A 20,647-nucleotide genomic window follows, 5' to 3' on the forward strand; every position below is an offset into this window, starting at 1 on the left:
ATATGTCAATAGTCTAGAAGTGTTACTAAAATTGCAATTCTTAGAGTAATTTCTTTTTTTGTGGGGAAGATGGGAGTGCATTTTAACGACATTCACTAGGTACTATTATCAATTAAGAATGAAACAGGTTCTTGCGCAGTATTTTTAATTCATGTGATACCAACTCTTAACAAACCTAAGCCATTAGCTTTAAGAGCTCCATTTTTACACCCGTTTGAACTTCTACCTTAACATGAAATACATGTTAAAAATTTATTAGTTTTCAGTCATTTACAAGTTAAGCTAGTATGTATTTTTTTCTCAAAGTATAAATGCCAACAACCAGTTATAAGTTGGATTGCCATAAAGTTACAAAAAGACGAACTATAATTAGCTTTAAAATTTTATTGAAATTCAGGTTTAGAATTTAACAATACAGTATTATTTTTATTTCTAGTCAGTATTTTCACCGCTTTACATGATTTCTGAGTATAACTTTTAAGATCTGATACCTTTTGTCTAATTTTCCATTATACACCAATTACATATTTTTAAAATTTTTAGATTTTCTCCAATTGTTCTTATCTAAATGTCAAAAGTTAAAAAAGTAAGTTCAAATGTTGAAAATTTAAGATATTAACTCTGTGGCTGTCATTATAGAAAAGAACAAAAATTGTACTATCTTAACTTTAAAATTGTAATGGAATATGAATTAACATAACCATATGAACCCTTTGTTAAAATGTTTAAGCATTTTCTAATGAAGCATGTCCAAAGTTATAAAAATCTTCTTTTAAATTAACTTATACTGAACAATTGAAAAATAACTGTGGTACTTTAGATAAGACATTTATTCCACAACATATTTTAAATATCTAAGGTACAACTTGATTAATGGCAGTTGACTAGAAAGAATAAAAACTATGACTTCAAGGAGTGAGTCGTTTGGGGTCTCGAGGAAACATGGAGGTCTGACGCACATTATGTAGTCCCAAAAACAGCATAGTCACTCTTTCCAATCCTAGAGAAAACAAAACAATCATTATATTTAATTCTTTTTCTGAAAGGCTCTCAGGGTCTTAGTTATTAACTATTAACATAGTATTATTGTTCAACAAAATGTTTTTCCTTGTTAAGAAGAAAAATAACTTCTGTCATTCTGAGTTTATCTGCTGAGATGACTGATAGGCACACACAGGCCCAGCTTTTTCTGTTGAGATGGGGTCTCACTAACTTTTTGACTTGGCTGGGTTGGACAGTGATCCAACCCATCTCCCACATAGCTGGGATGACAGGTTTTCACCATTGTGCCCAGCTGTTGGTTGAGATAGGGTTTCACGAACTTTTTGCCTGGGCTGACCTCAAGCCATGATCTTCCCAATCTCCACCTCTCTAGTAGCTGGGATTACAGATATGAGCCACCAGTCCTCAGTTTGCAGATAAAAATTTGAACCTTGTATTACAGTGATCTAAGATTAATCTGGGAAAAAAAACCCCGTATCTCTTCTTTCTCTCAAATATTCATTATTAAAAAACAGGTGTTATTTTGATAACCATTCAAGTTTCTCTCTTCATAATTAAAATTAAAATGTACATTGCCAATCATCACAGAAATTTATATAATATTTATTTAAATGCACATTGCTGAATATTCTAAGAGAAAATAGCCCTAATATGTAGCAGTTTGTAATAAGAAAAAAAGCAGTAAAAATCTGAAAATGCATCACTAAAACTAGTTGACAAGATTATTATGTATTCTTTTCAATCGATTCCATGTAGAGATTTAAAAACAAATAACATAAGTTACAAAATACATTACATAAAAACCACAAAGTAAGCTGGGTACGATGGCTGAAGCTTGTCATGCTAGCTACGTGGGAGGATTGTGGTTTGAGGACGGCCTAAGGACAGAAGTTCACAAGACAACATCTCAACCAATAGTTGGATGCAATGGTGTGCGCCTGTCAACTTATTTACATGGGAGACTGAGATCAGGAAGATCACGGTTGACCAGCCAGGGCAAAAAAGTCCCCAAAACCACATCACAACAGAAAAAGCTGGGTATGGTGGCATGCACCTATCATTGCAGCTATGGCAGAAAGTGGAAAATAGAGGAGGATCACAGTCCAGGCTGGTTGGGGCAAAAAGTGGGATTTTAGCTCCGAAATAACAAAAAACATTAACAAGCAAAAAATGTTAGGTATGGTTCAAGAGGTAGAGCACCTGCCTAGCAAGCACCAAGTCCTGAATTCAAACCCTACTACTGCCAACAAACATACAAAATCAACAAAAAAACACTAAATACTGAATGATTTGTATAATATAATTTGTGTTAAGTCTTTGCCCGTATTTACTTATTTTGAAATCAAGTGTATTTATTATTGACAGCCTCATGGAAGTCAGGTGGTTTGCTTTTTCATGATTGCTGTTACTTTTAGATTTGTGTATGTCTCTTAAGATGCTGCTACTCTTAGATGTGGATTCCTGTCTTTTAAGATGCTGCTACTGGGAATGCAGTCCTTTCCATCCTATTGTTTCCTGCTTCACAGCTACAACAGAAACACATGCCCTGGTACTAACACATCAGTTCACACAGCTCTGGAGGCTGGAAGTCCAAGATCAGGGTGCCAGAATGTCAGGTTCTGGTGAGGGGCCTCTTCCAAGTTTGCAGACTGCAGAGTTGTATCCTCAGATTGCAGAAAGAGTACTAGTAAGCTCTCTGACCTCTTGTCCCCTACTCTTCCCAAATAGTTCCCCTTGTAGTTTAAAACTTTTTTTTTTTTTTTTTAAATCTAGTTTAGCATGTAAGAAAAAACATGGTATTTGTCTTTCTGAGTCTGGCTTATTTCATTTAACATGAAGATCTTCAGTTCCATCCACTTTTCTGCAAATAACAATTTTATTCTTTTTGATGTTGGAGCACTCTTTTGTGTATACAGACCACATTTTCTTTATCCATTCATCTGTTGATGGGAACTTAGGCTGATTATACAGCTTGGCTATTGTGAATAGTGCTGCAAAAACCTGGGAATGCAGCCAGGGGCCAGTGGCTCAAGTGTATAATCCTAGCCACTCAGGAGGCAGAGATCAGGAGGATGGCAGTTTGAAGCCAGCCGGGGCAAATAGGGCTTGAAAAAACCCATCACAAAAATAGGGCTGGTGGAGTGGCTCAAGGTGAAGACCCTGAGCTCAAACCTTAGTACCGCAAACAAAACCAAAAAAACCAAACACAAAACAAACAAAAAATGAACCTGGGAATGCAGGTATCTCTATGGTATGATGACTTATACTTTGGGTATATATACAGGAGTGGTATAGCTGGATCATATGAGGAACTCCCATACTGACTTCTATAGTGGCTGCACTAATTTAATTCCCACCAACAATGTAGAATTGTACCAAGGATGTTTGTTTTCTTGATGAAAGCCATTCTGACTGGGGTGAAAGAGGATCTCAAAAGTTTTGATTTGCATTTCACTAATTTTGCTCATTTAAAAATTCTGTATTTATTGGTGATCCTGGAGTTTAACCAAGGCCCTACACTTGTAGCCAAGGGCTCTACCACTGGAATAATGCTTCTAGCCCTATTGGCTTTACTTATTTTTCAGAGAGCCACAGGGTTTGATTTTCCTACCAGTAGGAAATCCCACCTGGGATTACAGACATATGGTACCATGCCCAACTTGTTTTTTTTTCGCCAAGGCTGGCCTTAACTGCAGTCCTCCTATCTGTGCCTCCCAAGTAGCTCAGACTGCAGGCATGAGCCACTGCACCTGGCTTTTTTTTTTAATTGTTGAGTTTTAGTCATTCTCTACATACATCTACATGTTAGATATAGTATATGCAAATATTTGCTCTCATTATGTGGTTTGCCTTTTACTATTAATTGTCTTAAAAAATGTTTTTTTGGTTGCTGGGTACTGAATTAGGACCTTATGCATGCTAGGTTAAGCCGTCTACCACTTAGGTACACCTCCAGTTCGATAATTGATTCACAAAATTTTTAAAAGCCCAATTTGGCTATTTAAAAAATTTTGTTGCATGTGCCTTTTTAATATAGCCAAGAAGAACCCATTGCCAAATCCAATGTTATTACACTTTTGTACTGTTTTCTTCTAAGAGTTTAGTTATGAGTCACATATTTAGTCCTTTGTCCATTTTGGGTAATGTTTTGTATCTGGTGTTAGGTAAGGGTCCAAATGTCATTCCTTTAGTTTTCTTAGACCCACTAAGAAACGATTGTCCTTTATACCTTTTTAATTTGACATTTTCATAAAGGTATTTATTACCTGTTCACCAAAAAAACCAAAACCAAAAACCAAAACCAAAACAAACCCCCAAAAACACCCTACCAAACAACAACACACAAAAACTTAAACAAAAAGAGTTCTTTTTAAGAGTTTTTGATATGGACATTCAAAGATGAATTAAATATTTACTCAGTTAAAAAATTGTAAGAAAGGTGACTTACATATACTCCAGTTCTAAAAGTCAACAAAATTTTACATTTCAATAAATGAATTTGAGCTAACTCCAGGGGGGACTTTTAATTAGGGCTAACCTGAATGACTCAAGGTAGGACACAGACCATAGGATATTCAACCTTTTTATTTTTTGGGGTGGGGGGAGTACGGGATTTGAACTCAGGGCTTATACCTTTTGCCACTCCACCAGCCCTTTTTTGTGAAGGGTTGTTCGAGACAGGGTCTCATGAACTATTTGCCTGGGCTGGCTTTGAGCCACAATCCTCCTGATTTCTGCCTCCTGAGTAGCTAGGATTACAGACGTGAGCCACTGGTGCCCAGAATCAACTTGTAAGATGTTAGGCTTTTAAACTCTTAAGAGGAAAAGAATGGTTGAAATCTTCTTATAATATTTTAGAGTAAACAAGTTAGCTATTCATTTTGTGCTTTGGAAATAAAATTTTCACTTAGTCATACTTCATTTAAAAGTGCTTGTAATTAAAATCTGTGCAATACAGTATTACCAATGCCTCCACCAGCATGAGGAGGGGCTCCAAAGCGGAAGGAATCAATGTAAGCCTTGATTTTCTCCAAATCTAAAAAAAAATAAAGTAAATATATAAAATAATTTTATTTAGCTTAAAAATTACAAAACCAATTATTGCTTAATGAAGATTAAAAAAAGACTTTAAAATGTTTGCAAAGTGTTGTTTTCAGAATATACACTGCCCTAAATGTATTTTAAGTTGTTTACCAATTCCATGATGTAAAGCTCTCTCTGTGAGTAGCTGAGGATCATGTATTCTTTGAGCTCCTGACAGTATTTCTTCCCCTCTCATGAACATATCATAAGAGTTGGACTGTTTCTGCAGAAACAAACAAACAAAACTCACGAGTCTTTATGTGCTATCATTCTTTTTCCATTACAATTGTGATATGATTTTAGGTCATTTTTGGAACTCAAATTACCAACAGGTACTTAGCCTTTTTAAATTAAGAAAACCCTTTTAAAGAAAGTAAACTGAAAGTTATCCAGTGCTTAAGCTGTTCCTAAAAACATCAGTTTTAACTTACTTTCCCCCTGCCTTTCAATAAACAATGGCTCTCAACGTCTGATTCTTGGGCCAGTAGCTTCAGTACTACTGGGAACTTGTTAGAAATGCAAATTTCCAAGCTCCACCCAGTAGTAACTAATCAGAAACTGAGATAGGCACAGCAATCAATAGTCTAAAAAAGATCTCCAGGTGATTCTGATGCACACTAATGTCTGGGAACCACTGTGAAGTAAAACTCATTTCTACTTCAAAAATACAATGTGAACTCCCAGTTTAAAGTCAATGATAAGATGATTTACTAAAATTTGCAAATCTAGTAGTACTATTTACTATCTATATAGTCTTTCTTTGTCATAACTCATTAGAAAAATGATTCTGGAAAATGATTTTTCAGAATGAATTTGCCAGAATCAAATTTAACAATGCCATTTTGATCTCTAGTGACAGATACAGTACCACATGTAGAACAATGTGTCTGTTGATACTGAAAATCATTAACCCCATTATATGACTTGAGACAGTAATAATAAAGTCTCCCTTTTTCCTCTAAATAGGTTATTTAAAATCAAATTACTTACAGGATTTCTTGGGTCAGGCATGGTATAGAAAGGTCTTACAGCCAATGGATATTTATCAAGAATATAAAAATCTGTATCATACTATAAAAAGAACAAATACAATTAAAATACAGTTTTTAAAAAAAGGCTAACTTTAATATATAAATTTTTGTTCTTCAAAATTACTGTAATTACAGTATTACATACAATGAGTATTTTGCTTTTTTTCAAGGAACATCTGTATTGTGTAACATTTTGCCATGCTATAAACTCTTCCAGTACCTAATTTTTGAGAGCTCTTAACTGTTTGTGCAGAGTTCAAATATTCACTCATTTCTTTTAATATGTAATATCTCTTCAATTTCTTCATCATCATAAATTATGCTGCAATGAATGCCTTTGAGCTCCATTTTTTCCTCTGTTATTCTAGTTCATCTAGTCTTTCAGATTAATTTTACAAACTATTTTTTCATATTACATGAAATCCTGTGAGGTTTCATAGAAACTATGTTAAATCTAGAAATTATTTTGGGAAAACTGACATTTTTACAATATTAATAGCTCAAAAAATATTTGATAATTTTCCAGTAATTTAAATTTTTGTTTGGATACAGAAATAAAATTTGGTAGTTTTCTTTTAAATGAAAACTACAAAGTCTATTCAGAATTGTCACAGTGAATCTTCCCTGTATAATGAGTATTTGCTAGTAAAAATGAAAAACAAAACCCAACAATACAAAGAAATAAATCTGACAATTTATATTAGTATTAACTTATATTAGTATTTAGTTAAATATGTGAGCCATATTTAATTAAAAATAAGTCAATTACATTTTAATTTTTTTTTGTGTGTGGCAATGGGGTTTGAACTCAGGGTCTCATGCTTGCTAGGAAGGCACTTACTATTTGAGCCACTCCACCAACCTCAATTGTTTTTTTACTTCAAACATTTTTTCTAAAATTGGAGATGAGAATTGACAAACTGGAATTGTTTCTGCTGAAACAGAATTTTAGAGGTGCAAGTTTAATAGTATATGGCTTCAAAATTATGAGTTGCCTAGTTAATTAATTTATTTCAAGTGCAACCACTAGGAGGAGCTCAAGGACTTTCTTCTTTCCATTACATACTGTCTTAATTTTTAAAAAAAAATTAAGTTTAGCTTTTATCTTCTTTGCAGTTTTAGTTTTAGAAAATGAGATAGTAGAGTGGCAGAACGGAAGCTCATTCATTTTCAAGTCTCATAAGACAGCAGGAATATTCAGGGAAGACTTTCTTAAAAATAATAGCAAGTTATTTTGAGGTCACTTCTAACTAACGTGATATCATTTAGAGGCACCTCATTACAACTTAGCACAGATATGAAATACTGAATTAAACAAACTGTTTGGACAGAGCCTGTCTAAAAGTTTTCATTTTTCTAGTAATGAAAAACAACATTGTCCTTTTTTAATTTATTCTGAAATCATAAGGAGATTCCTAGAATTTTCTGCAGTTGTTCACTTAAACCAGGATACGTTTCAGATATAGAAAAAGAGAGGCAACATGTACAAAATTGTCCTACCTTTTCCTTTACCAAACGACCCAACAGTTTTTCATTTGGTGTGCTGAAAAAAAAAACCAAACATTTTTTAAAATCAGGTGTTTGAAGATCAAACAGCAACTTAAAGGAGTTTTCAGTTAAGAAGGCACCTCTTCCATTTGAAGTTTTCAAATTTGGCCAAAACAGTTATCTATCCTGTTCTGTTTTCAAAATGCAAGTATTACAGAAAACCACTTATGAGTAGACCTGTTATGAGGGATTCCAAGATGGCGACTAGAGGGAGGAAGCAGAAAGCGTGCCTCCTAAAGTAAAATTTTGGAGAGACGTTGGAGATACACCTTACAAGAAAAACCACCGAGAAGAGGCAAAACTTTGACTCCTCCATGCCTCCAGCCTGCGCATAGCATCTCCACTTCAAGGTAAATGGAGAAACCAGGAGAGCTCTCGCGCCGCTGCCAGACAGCAGCACCCAGACAGCTTGGGAAGATGTGGACCACAAGGTGAGCTAAGCGGCACGCGGTACTCCCACAGACAACCCTGTGCCAGATCAGCATAGCCCTGTGGACAGACTGACCCCTACCCAGGGGAAAAAAAAAAACTGAATAATAAGCAATAACAACAAAAAAGACACATAGCAAAGAGGGTGGGGCACCCTGAATGCCAAAGGGGGGGAGGGGAAATCCCTCACAACAAGCCGGTGGAGAAGGCAGGAGCAGCAGCACACACCCAGCAACCAGGAGCAGGAAAGCTTGTAAAAGTGGTGGTGGGAGAAAAACTCCACAGGAGAAGGGGGAAGACCCACTTCCCATGTGAGCTGTAAATAAACAAGCTGTCTGGAGTAGGCAGGAGTGGTAGCACATGCCCAGCAATCAGGAGCAGGAAAGCTTGTAAAAGTGGCAGTGGGAGGAAAACTCCACAGGAGAGTTGTGTTGTTGTTTTGTTTTGTTTGGTTTGGTTTTTCCCCCTTTGATGAGACAATGACAGAACTACTTCTGAGACACCATCTCCAGGATTGGAGGCTGAGGGACGAACACCAAAATTATTAAGACTGAAACTTTATTGCATTTGAACTTGGAGATTTTTTTAAATTCATTTTTCATTTCTTTTTCAATCCTTTCACTGTCTAATGCCTGTTCAGCTTACTGTTGATTAGTACACTATCTCTCCCTGTTTATATCTTTGAAACTTTTTTTTGTTTGTTTTGTTCTTTTACTTATTTGTTTTTCCCTTTTTCTTTAACTTCTTTGCTTTCCATCTCCTCTCACCCTTCCATTCTAAATATCACCATTGTTATTATTACAAGCTAGAAAATACTTAATTGCACACAGTACAGGGACAGTAACAACACCAAGGGCAATGACGGGAAGACAGAAAAAACAGGGAAGCCAGTTTCCCCACAGCAAAAAATTAGTACAGGAACCAGAGGGAAATGAAGAAAACAGATACTCAGATCCAGACTCCAACAAAATGAAGATAAACTATGCCAAAGAACCCAATGAAGCCCACAAGAATAATCTAAAAGAAGAAATACTACAGGTATTTTATAGAAATGATACTGGATATAGTCAACCAAAACGTATAGGAGACACTCAAGAAATTTCAAGACAACAAAAATAGAGAATTTGAAAAAACAAAAGAAGAAATAAAAGAAATCATAGAATCACTGTATAAACACCAAAGTGAAACAAAGAACACAATTAATAAAGAGATAAATGAACTCAGGACAAAAATAGACAACATTAAAGCGGAAACAACTCAGGATATGGAAAACCTCAGAAAAAAGAACGAAACAGAACTGCAAAACAAAATGGAAGGCCAATCCAGCAGAACAGAACAAACAGAAGACAGAATCTCAGAACTTGAAGATGAAATGGTAATTAAAGGAAAAACCGAAGAACTATTAGTTAAACAACTCAAGACCTGTGAAAAGAAAATACAAGAACTCAACGACTCCATCAAAAGACCAAACCTGAGAATCATGGGCATTGAAGGAGAAAAGGTGCAAGCGAAGGGAATGCGTAATATATTCAACAAAATAATAACAGAAAATTTCCCAAATCTAGAGAAATCTATGTCCATACAGATGCAAGAGGCCTCCAGAACACCAAACAGACCAGATCAAAATAGAACTACCCACGGGATATCATCATTAAAACAACAAGTACAGAAAGTAGAGAAAGAATATTGAAGGCTGTAAGAGAGAAAAAACAAATAACATACAAAGGTAAACCATCAAAATCACAGCAGACTTCTTAACAGAAACATTAAAAGCAAGAAGAGCTTGGGGTGAGATCTTCCGGGCACTGAATGAAAATAACTTCAACCCCAGGACACTCTACCCAGCAAAACTGTCATTCAAAATAGATGGAGCAATAAAAGTCTTCCATGATAAGCAGAAACTAAAACAATATGTGACCACAAAGCCAACACTACAAAAGATTCTTCAAGGGATTCTGCACACAGAAAGTGAAACCCAACATAACCATGAAAAGGCAGGCAGCACCAAACTACAGGAAAAGAAAAAGCAAGAAAGTAGAGCATAACCTCAACTTAGGTACACACAATCAAACCTTCAAACAACTAAGACAACTAAATGACAGGAATCACCACATACCTATCAGTACTAACACTTAATGTTAACAGACTTAATTCACCCATCAAAAGGCACCGTTTAACGAAATGGATTAAAAAGGAAGATCCAACAATTTGTTGCTTACAGGAGACCCATCTCACTGACAGAAGTAAGCATAGGCTTAGGATGAAAGGCTGGAAGAAGATTTACCAAGCCAATGACCCCCCAAAACAGGCAGGGTAGCAATACTTATCTCTGACAAAGTAGACTTCAAACCTACACTGATCAAAGGAGATAAAGAAGGACATTCCATACTAATAAAAGGGAAATAGACCAAAAAGAAATAATAATTATCAACCTATATGCACCCAATGTCAACGCATCCAATTTCATCAAACATACCCTGAAGGACCTAAAAAGCATATAATAACTCCAACACAGTGGTTGTGGGAGACTTGAACACCCCATTATCATCAATAGATAGGTCATCCAAACAAAGAAATCAATAAAGAAATCCTAGACCTAAAATACACAACAGATCAAATGGACCTACTTGATGTCCACAGAACATTTCATCCAACTTCTACACAACATACATTCTTCTCAGCAGCCCATGGAACCTTCTCCAAAATAGATCATATCCTAGGGCACAAAGGAAGCCTCAGCAAATATAAGAAAACAGAAATTATACCATGCATTCTATCTGATCACAATGCAATAAAACTAGAACTCAACAACAAAAGTAAAGACAAAAAACACACAAATAGCTGGAAACAGAATAACTCATTGCTTAATGAACAATGGGTCACTGATGAAATAAAAGGGGAAATTAAAAAGTTCCTGGAAGTCAATGAAAATGAAAACACAACCTACCGGAACCTATGGGACACAGCAAAGGCAGTCCTCAGAGGAAAGTTTATAGCCATGAGTGCTCAACAAAAGAAATGGTCTCTAAACTGAAGAGAACACCCACAGAGTGGGAGAAAATTTTTGCAAGTACACATCAGACAAAGGACTGATACCCAGAATATATAGGGAACTTAAAAAACTAAATTCTCCCAAAATTAATGAACCAATAAAGAAATGGGCAAGTGAACTAAACAGAACTTTCTCAAAAGAAGAAATTCAAATGGCCAAAAAACACATGAAAAAATGCTCACCATCTCTAGCAATAAAGGAAATGCAAATTAAAACCACACTAAGATTCCACCTCACCTGTTAGAATAGCCATCATTAGCAACACCACCAACAACAGGTGTTGGCGAGGATGCAGGGAAAAAGGAACCCTCTTACACTACTGTTGGGAATGTAAACTGGTACAACCACTCTGGAAAAAAATTTGGAGGCTGCTTAAAAAGCTAAACATTGATCTATCACTTGATCCAGCAATACCACTCCTGGGGATATACCCAAAAGAATGTGACACAGTTTACTCCAGAGGCAACTGCACACCTATGTTTATTGCAGCACTATTCACAATAGCCAAGTTATGGAAACAGCCAAGATGCCCCACTACTGACAAGGGGATCAAGAAAATGTGGTATCTATACACAATGGAATTTTATGCAGCCACGAAGAATGAAATGTTATCATTCACTGGTAAATGGATGGAATTGGAGAACATCATTCTGAGTGAGGTTAGCCTGGCCCAAAAGACCAAAAATTGTATGTTCTCCCTCATATGCGGAAATTAGATCAAGGGCAAACACAACAATGGGATTAGACTATGAGCACATGATAAAAGCGAGAGCACACAGGGAGGGGTGAGGATAGGTAAGACACCTAAAAACTTAGGTAGCATTTGTTGCCCTTAACGCAGAGAAACTAAAGCAGATACCTTAAAAGCAACTGAGGCCAATAGGAAAAGGGGACCAGGAACTAGAGAAAAGGTTAGATCAAAAAGAATTAACCTAGAAGGTAACACACACGCACAGGAAATTAATGTGAGTCAACTCCCTGTATAGCTATCCTTATCTCAACTAGCAAAAACCCTTGTTCCTTCCTATTATTGCTTATACTCTCTCTTCAACAAAATTAGAGATAAGGGCAAAATAGTTTCTGCTGGGTAGCGAGGGGGTGGCGGGGAAAGGGAGGGGGCATTGTGAGGGGGGGTAAGAGAAGGGGGGAGAAATGACCCAAACATTGTATGCACATATGAATAATAAAAAAAAAAGAATAGACTATTACAATGACTTGGTGTTTAGAAGGTATTGTTCTCATATTTAGAGCCAAAAAGAATTTAGCAATTCACTGATTCAAAAACATCAGGGTTGAAATAATTTCCTACAATTACATATAATAAAAGTTCACTAGACCAACATTGGTTAAATCTCGCCATTTAAATGGCCTCTCCTTTTTGGTACTGTTTTATCAAAGATTTGCAAATAAAAACCAGTATTTCCAAGTTTTTAAAATGTAGTAATACCATTTACATAAACATATTAAGTATTTGTAATCAAGACTTACCTTCTTTAGTCTCTGCTATTTAAGAACAATTTTCAAAATACTTAAGAAAATACTGCTCAACTTGAAGTAATTATAAAAGTTATGGTTTGCCTTAAAGCGTCATGTGGCCATGTAGGAAGTACTCAAAATCATATTTTTCTTAAACAGAAATAGTGGGTTTTGAGCACAATATATTTCTGGAAAATGTCCCAAACACGACAGTCACCTCCTTTTCCCTCTCACATACATATGTATCATTGTGATGACTTAAATATTTTAACTTGGAACCTTTGCATTAAATGTAAGTTGATAGGAATTCTCTCTTTTTAAAAAAAATGTTTTTGCAGTAGTGGGGCTTGAATGCAAGGGACTCAAGTTTCCTAGGCAGGCACTCTACCACTTAAGCTACTTTACCAGCCCTTCAATCTTTATTAAACTATATAATTTGTTTCAAAATTATAAGTTGTATGATCTGATTCTGGATAATGAAATACTATGTATCAAATAAAGAACAGTGATTTTCATAATCTTTGGAGATGTTAACATTTTTATGTTTTAATCCTGTATGGGGATAATTTAGACTGCTCTCTAACACCTCTGGTTTGGAAAGAGAAGTAACACATTACGTGATAAATCACAGGCAAAATTTCCTATACTCTTTAAAGGGTTAAGAATATGAGGGGGGAAGGACAGTGAAAATGGTGTTCATAAACCAAATTATCGAAGCCTAGACAAATCAAATTAAGCATAATTTTATTTCAGATCATATATTACATAAAAAAGTATCATGCTATATACCAAAGTTAATAATTTCACCTAGGTGAAACAAATAATTATTAACATATTCATTCTTGTATACCTTATTCATAATTACAAAAGCTTAAAAAATCGTAAGGACAAACCTTAAATCTTCTTCATCTCCCATTTCAACTCCAGCTTCTCTAAGCATAGCCAATGCTTCACAATATTCTAGTCTTAAAGTTGGCTCCAAAAATTTGAATGGTTCACATGGAAACTGTTTATTCACTGTTTGAATTTCTGTCTGAAACCTGTATATACAATGATTTAGTTAGTAAAATGTGTGAGATAAATGTTTCCCCCACAAGAGGTCACTGTGGCAATATACAAAATAGTTATTTGAAGCACTATAAGCCAACCTGGTACATACCAGGAAAAGCGTCATCAAATTATTAAGTTAAAGAATGAAATTTAAATACTTAAAAGTATGTAATGCCATTTCTCAGTCTCATGTGTTTGTAATCACAGTGGCATTAAAGGATTACGGGTTACATGTTTTCCTTATGACTCCTATCAGCTAGTATTGTTAGAAAAATAAAATACCCATTTTATGAGACATTTAAAAAATACAACTTTGTAATTCTTTAATAACACTTTTTACCCTCAGGAAGACCAAACTGATGAATACTTGTCTTGTTCTCCCCTTCCCATTCTATTGCTGCAAGTTCAAAATTGTCAATTTGTTTCCTATTTTGATAATCCCTATGGTATAAAGTCTATCCTGTATAGATATGGTAGCCCCAATCAAATGTAAACTGGAGTGAACAGAATTTCTGCTGTGGATGGTTTTTTATTTTTTTTGGTGGGACTGGAGTTTGAGCATATTTTTGTTAAAGTACTTACAGATGAAATGAGAGTGGGTTAGGGAAAATGGCTAAAACAAAATTAGCCATGGGTTGACAATTTAAAACTGGGTGATGAGTACACTGAGGTTCATTAGACTAATGTCTATACTTTTGTGTGTTTTGAAAATTTCAGTAATTTAAACAGATTTTTTAAAAGTATATTTATATTGGCCTGTGGACATGGCTTAAGTGGTAGAGTACTTGATTAGCATGTGAAAGTCCTGGGTCCAAACCCCAGTATTACAAACAAAAAAGAATGTGTATATTCTCTACATAGAATCGTCCACGTAGAATTTGTACTTATATTCTAAAATATACCAATACTCTACCTAGGATTTGTGTTCTAGAAATTAAAATATTGACTCCTTAATTGCTCTTAAAGACTCATGGGAACAATAAAACTTAGCCATGGATTTATTCAAATCTTGATATAAGGGTTAGGAAGACCCAATTCACTGATTGTTATTTGTTTTCTGGAGTCAGAGTTTCTCTAGGTAGCGCAGGCTGATCTCAAACTTGTGATTCTACTGCTTCAGCTTCCCAATTGCTGTGATTAAAGGCTTGTGCTGCTGGGTGCTGGTGGCTCACACCTGCAACCCTCGCTACTCAGGAGGCAGAGATTAGGAGGATAGCAGTTCGAAGCCAGCCCAGGGAAAATAGTTCCCAAGACCCTATCTTAAAAAAAAAAATCCTTCACAAAAAAGAGGTGGTGCGGGGGCTCAAGGTTTAAGTCTGGAGTTCAAACTCCAGTACTGCAAATTAAAAAAAAAAAAAAAAAGCCTATGCCACCACAGCAAGCTTTTCATTGCTTTGAATGATTAAATGGCTTTTCATTGCTTTGAATACCCATCCATTCACGTCTATCAAAGGTAGATAAAAATGATTATCACTGCTTTAAATTAACTCATTCATGTTATTCTTGTGTGAGATAAAACCTAATAGTGAACATGAGAGGAACATGACACAAAACTGATAAGTTATAAGCAACATAGAAACTTAAATTCCTAAATGACCTCTATGACATAAAGATGCTTTTATTTTCAAACTGTCATCTAAGTTTACCAAAAAAGCTCAGCAATAATGGTGTCAGAGTCTATATTAAGTAGACATTTGATTAATCTAAAGGGCCCAATTCATGCTTAGTCTGTTATTTATAACCAAAGTGAAAATTTCTCACACTCACATTAAATAGAAAAGCTATGAATACCTAAAACAAGTTTCAGAAACTTTCTTGAATTATAAATGTAAAAAGAAAATGAGAAAAGCTATGTTTACTTTCATCATAGTCTCAAAGGATATTTTGTATTACAAGGAAACATTAGTAGTCCCATGGATACTTGAATGACAGTTATTTAAAATAAACTCCACCAAAAATGTTTCAGAAGACAAACGTGAAACAAAACAAAAAGGCTGTATGCCATCATGGTTCGAAGTCAGCCCTGGGCAAATAGTTCATGTGACCATATACTGAAAAAACCCATCACAAAAAAGGGCTGACAAAAACAAACAAAAACCCAAAAGTGATGGATGTAACTCATTAAAGATAGCAATGTAGAGAATGCTTGGAAAATACTGCTTCATATGCTGTAGTACTCTTATATAAGATCAATGATTAATTTCTGTTTTTTTTTTTAAATACTCTGTTTTGCATTACTGGGATCTAAACTCAGGGTCTTGTACTTGCTAGGTAGATGCTCTATCACTTAAGCCTGTCATCTAATTTCTGCATTCTTGAATTTATCCATTAGTCTTGCAAGGGCATAGATAAAATTCATACTTTTGAACTTTGAAAAAATATTAATGAAGCATATCAAATATGTCAATGACGAATTGTTAAATTAGTGGTCTTCAAATAAAAATCTCAAATATGGGATTTTATTAGAATGTTAGACAAATGTGCTAGAGTCCAATATTTGAAGTACATTCATGAGGATGGAGATGGAAAGAAAAGACTCTTGATCAACTTGCTTCCCATTTTCTTTTTGTACTTTTTTCATGTTAAACATCATCACAAGTAAAGAACTTTCTGTGACCTTTAAGGGAAAAAGTATTTGCGAGTTTAGAGTGTGTACCTAAAGGGACCAATTTCCTGAACACCTACAACACATCTAGTATTTCCATAAATGTTAACACACTAGATCCAAACAGAAAAAAAGTTCACATAGTCTATTAGTTTAGAATCTTTACTGAGCACTCAATAATTAACCATTCTTGACAGACTTAATTTACATGTGGATAGATTCAGTGAATATTTAATATTAGTAGACTGAAGGGATATTTTACCACTGAGCTTAATATCTGAGGAAACTGAAGCACAGAAGTAACTAGATTACACAAGACCCACATAGTTCTGTGTCTTAGCAGAGCTGGGATTTGAATTTAGGCTATATAGCAAGATGTAGCAAAATTCAAGTTCTTAATTATTCCATATTACCTCCCAAATAATAAATAGCTATAAAAGTAATGCTCTGCTTTTTTAGACATTCAGGATGTCACTGTTAAGGAAAAAAATATAGTTGAGATGTTCAAGATCTGGCAAATTTTACCACTAAAACGATCTGGACCAAGTTGATTAACTTGGGTCTGGATCATATTTTGTGTATATGTAGGATATTTGTTTTGGAGGCACTGGAGTTTGAACTCAGAGCTTCATTCTTGCTAGGCAGGTGCTCTTACTGCTTGAGCCACTCTGCCAGCCCCAGAAGCATATTTTGAGTGAATATTTTTCGAACCACAGTCATGTGTCACTTAACGACAGGGCTATGATTCTGTCACTGTGTGAACATCATAGAGTGTACTTATATGAGCTACGATATCTTTAGGTGATATATCATTGTATGGGTCCTCTGGGGTGTATGAGGGCCCTTTTTGATCCAAACATCTTGGTTTTTTTTTTCTTTTTGGAGACAGAGTCTTACTATGCAGGGTAGGCTGGCATTGAATTCCTGATCTTCCTGCCTCAGCATCCCAAGCTGGATTTACAAGTGTGTATTACCATGCCTATCTAATCCAAACATCTTTATGGAGGACATGAAGATATTTAAAATGATTATTTAACTAGCAAGTATGCCCAATAGAAATTAAGCTTACATGTTCCAACTCAAGATTATTATTTTTTTTAAAGTTGGGTAGGCTACACAGCAAGACCCCATCTCAAAGACAAACAAACAAACAAACAAAACTTTGAACTTAAAAAGAACCCAAACTGATTTAAGTCCATCTAGAGATTTAAAACTTTTAAATTTTTTTTACCTTTCTTGAAGTCCTTTGAACATCTGGACCAAGGTGTCAGCAATTTCTTCTACAACTTCATGGTAATGATAATTAAAAGCCATTTCAATGTCCAAACCAACAAATTCAGTTAGATGCCTGTGGGTGTTGGAGTCTTCAGCTCTGAAAACTGAAGTTAACAGGAGAAATAAACAGCAAATTATTTAAATTTTAGTGAAATTGCGATTTAAATACAAATTTCCATTTAGTAGTGGTACTATTTTCTTATTACTATAGGGCTAAACAGAGAGTTCATTACGAACTTCTACAGCCATACAGTAAAAACTATACCAAATGTAAATTGATAATTGAGGCTATGAGATCCCCAAGGGATTATGCTGTGGTACCTTCTCAATAATTAAAAATTAACTTAATTATGACCATTATAGTGAGTTTTTCTCAATTTCATTAAAACGTGACTCAAGCTAAATCAAACTCTGTACAAATGAAGTAACATTATATACATTCTAGCCATTACCTCAGTCCAGCTCTTATGCTTACTGCATTTCCTCCTTTCCAGTCTTTCTGCCTCTAGCTTGGCTCATCTTTCACATCACTGCCAGATTAATATTCCTATAACTTACAATGGTTTTCAAATGACCACTGCAATAAGACATAAAATGACAGGAAGTCCAAAACCTCTATGCTTTCACAATTTAATCCTAACCTTAGTTCCCAGGTCTTCTTGATATTATCTTACTTTTGTTTTTTTGTGGTAGTTCATGTTCTTCACTTATCCTGGTTCTTCTGACTAGGATATCATCTCTATTGTTTATATAAAAGCTCTTTTCAGTTTGGCTTTTCTTTTATGGTGACTCTAGTATACTCCATCTTCTTCTTTCTTTTATGGTGACTCTAGTATACTCCATCTTCTTCTTCTTTTAACACTTACTACATAACTAACAACAATCTGTTGACTTGTACAGCACAATCTGATTATTTGCTCTGAAAATCATTTGATTATTGCCTGTTACTGCTAAGTGTATTCATGTCTTATTCAGTCTTGGAAGCAGGAGCAATATGCATTCCCTTGACATTCAAAACATGACCTGCAAATTGGGAGCAACAACAGTATCTGGGATGCTTATGAGAACTTCACGATCTCAGCTCATTCCAGATTTACTGCCTAGAGTCTGCATTAGAGTAAGATTCCCTGATGATTTGCGTGTATTAACATTTGAGAAGTGCTGGCTGACTCTTCTTTATGTACAAGGTATCTAACATAAGAATATATATGCAGCAGGTGTTCAAATAATTGGTTAATAAATTCAGAAATTAAGACACTTAATGATCTTGCCAGTTTCTCTATTAGCAATTACTTAATTTCTTATTAAGCTACCAAAATATGTAAAATAACTTGGTAAGTTTTAAAGAATGAAGTAAGGCTGGTTTTTTGCTTATAATCAGCTTCATCAGGGCTAGAGGTATGGCTTAAGAGGTAGAGCATTTGCCTAGCAAGTATAAGGTCCTGAGTTAAAATCCCAGTATTGCCCCCCTAGCTTCACAAAAAATATGCCACATGAATATGGGCTTGTACTTGGCTTTCAAAAATATACCTTAAAAACTATGTTAATATAATCTATTAAATAAATGTAAGACATTTCTTTGATTTTCTAATGGACTTTAGCATAATACAAAGGACAGTACAAACAATAATAAGGAAACAGAACAGCCTGTTAGTAAAGTAGACAGGTACACTGTAAATTTCTAACAATAGTTAGAGCTTATAAAGGCCAACAAAATATAGTATTTGGAACTAGTTCTGTTCTAACCATACTTAGGTACAATAAATAATATGGTTGTATGTATTTCAGAGGGTGTATATTTTCAAAGCATGTATTTTTAAAATGAGGTATCTCAAGATAAAAATTTTCTTCAGCATTCTTCTGTGAGACTATATAACACTTATGATTCTATTCATATGGGTGATGCTTAAATGTTTGTCCATTTCTACTGAAAAGTTAACTTTTTGTTTTTCCCTTGGTGCTGAGAATCAAACCCAGAGCAGCCTTTGCATCTAAGCAAGTGCTTTTCCACTGAGTTTGTCCAAGTCCTCAAAGTCTAGTGTTTGCATAGTCAGCACATAAAAGGAGTTAAGCTTTCAAAATGTCTGTACCTTACTTGTGTAAAATGTGTTTCTACTACCATAATACTCCATGATTAATGAACTTAGAAAAAAACCATAACTGACAAAATCTTACCTGGTCCAATGCAGAAAACCTTCTCAAAATCAGCACAAATGCACATTTGCTTATACAGCTGTGGGGACTGAGCTAGGTACGCATTATTTTTAAAATATGACACAGTAAATACATTGGCTCCTCCTTCACTGGCAGCTGAAATGGAAACATTTATATTATTACAGCTAAAAATATAATCATTATATGTTTATCAGTGTAAGCTTTTAATAAAAACAATTTATACTTCTGATTTGAGTAAAGGAAAAAGAAAAACCTAAGAAAAACTTAAAGGAAAAAGAAAAACTGGAAAATCAAGACTTGCAGGTAAATCAGTCTCTCTCTTTCTATATTCCTGTATAAGATTCTATATGGTTTATCTTTAAGCTAGATTTATATTTATAGATATAAGTGTTCTCTTTCCTGCACTAATTTCAAATCTACTAAAGCTACTTTGGAGCTGTAAAAATTAAAAAAACAGAACAAAACAAAAAGAGAGGAAAAGAGGTGTTCTTAACCATTTTCCTAATTATCAAGAATGTTAATTCTTAGTTTTTTATATGTAATTGAATGCCATAAGTAACACATTCTTTTTTTAGTATTATTTAAGCAACTTATCTAAAAGGATAAAATGATTAAGCGTCTCATGCAAGAAGGACAATTAAGCTGAGCACCGGTGGCTCACACCTATAATCCTAGCTACTTGACAGGCTGAGACTGGGAAGAAAGCAGTTCAAGGCCAGTCAGGGCAAAAAGTTAACAAAGAACCCATCTCGAAAACAACCAGAGCAAAATGGACTAGGGGCATGGTTCAAGTGGTAAAGCATCTGCTTTGCAAGTGTGACACCCTGAGAGTTTAAACTCCAGTCCCACCAAAAAATAGTATGACAATGTGATTTTTCCCATTGGTAGGTATTCAGTGATTTTACAATGCAGTTTGTACAA

General features: G+C 34.9%; 1 protein-coding gene across 1 annotated transcript in view; it reads right to left on the reverse strand.

Moving 5' to 3' along the window:
* Window positions 1–369: 369 nt before the first annotated feature.
* Window positions 370–20,647, reverse strand: part of Dars1 (aspartyl-tRNA synthetase 1) — a 68,775-nt gene continuing 48,497 nt past the window's right edge. The window contains exons 9-16 of the mRNA XM_020156687.2: window positions 19,727–19,861; window positions 17,508–17,655; window positions 13,515–13,661; window positions 7,617–7,659; window positions 6,076–6,156; window positions 5,197–5,308; window positions 4,967–5,038; window positions 370–1,000 (exon numbers count right to left, since the gene is read on the reverse strand). Coding sequence (XP_020012276.2) covers window positions 909–1,000; window positions 4,967–5,038; window positions 5,197–5,308; window positions 6,076–6,156; window positions 7,617–7,659; window positions 13,515–13,661; window positions 17,508–17,655; window positions 19,727–19,861 — 830 coding nt within the window. The 3' untranslated portion in view covers window positions 370–908. The remainder of the gene's footprint in view (window positions 1,001–4,966; window positions 5,039–5,196; window positions 5,309–6,075; window positions 6,157–7,616; window positions 7,660–13,514; window positions 13,662–17,507; window positions 17,656–19,726; window positions 19,862–20,647) is intronic.

Source organism: Castor canadensis, chromosome 4 (assembly GCF_047511655.1).
Source record: "Castor canadensis chromosome 4, mCasCan1.hap1v2, whole genome shotgun sequence".
In the NCBI taxonomy this organism is placed as follows: Eukaryota; Metazoa; Chordata; class Mammalia; order Rodentia; family Castoridae; genus Castor; species Castor canadensis.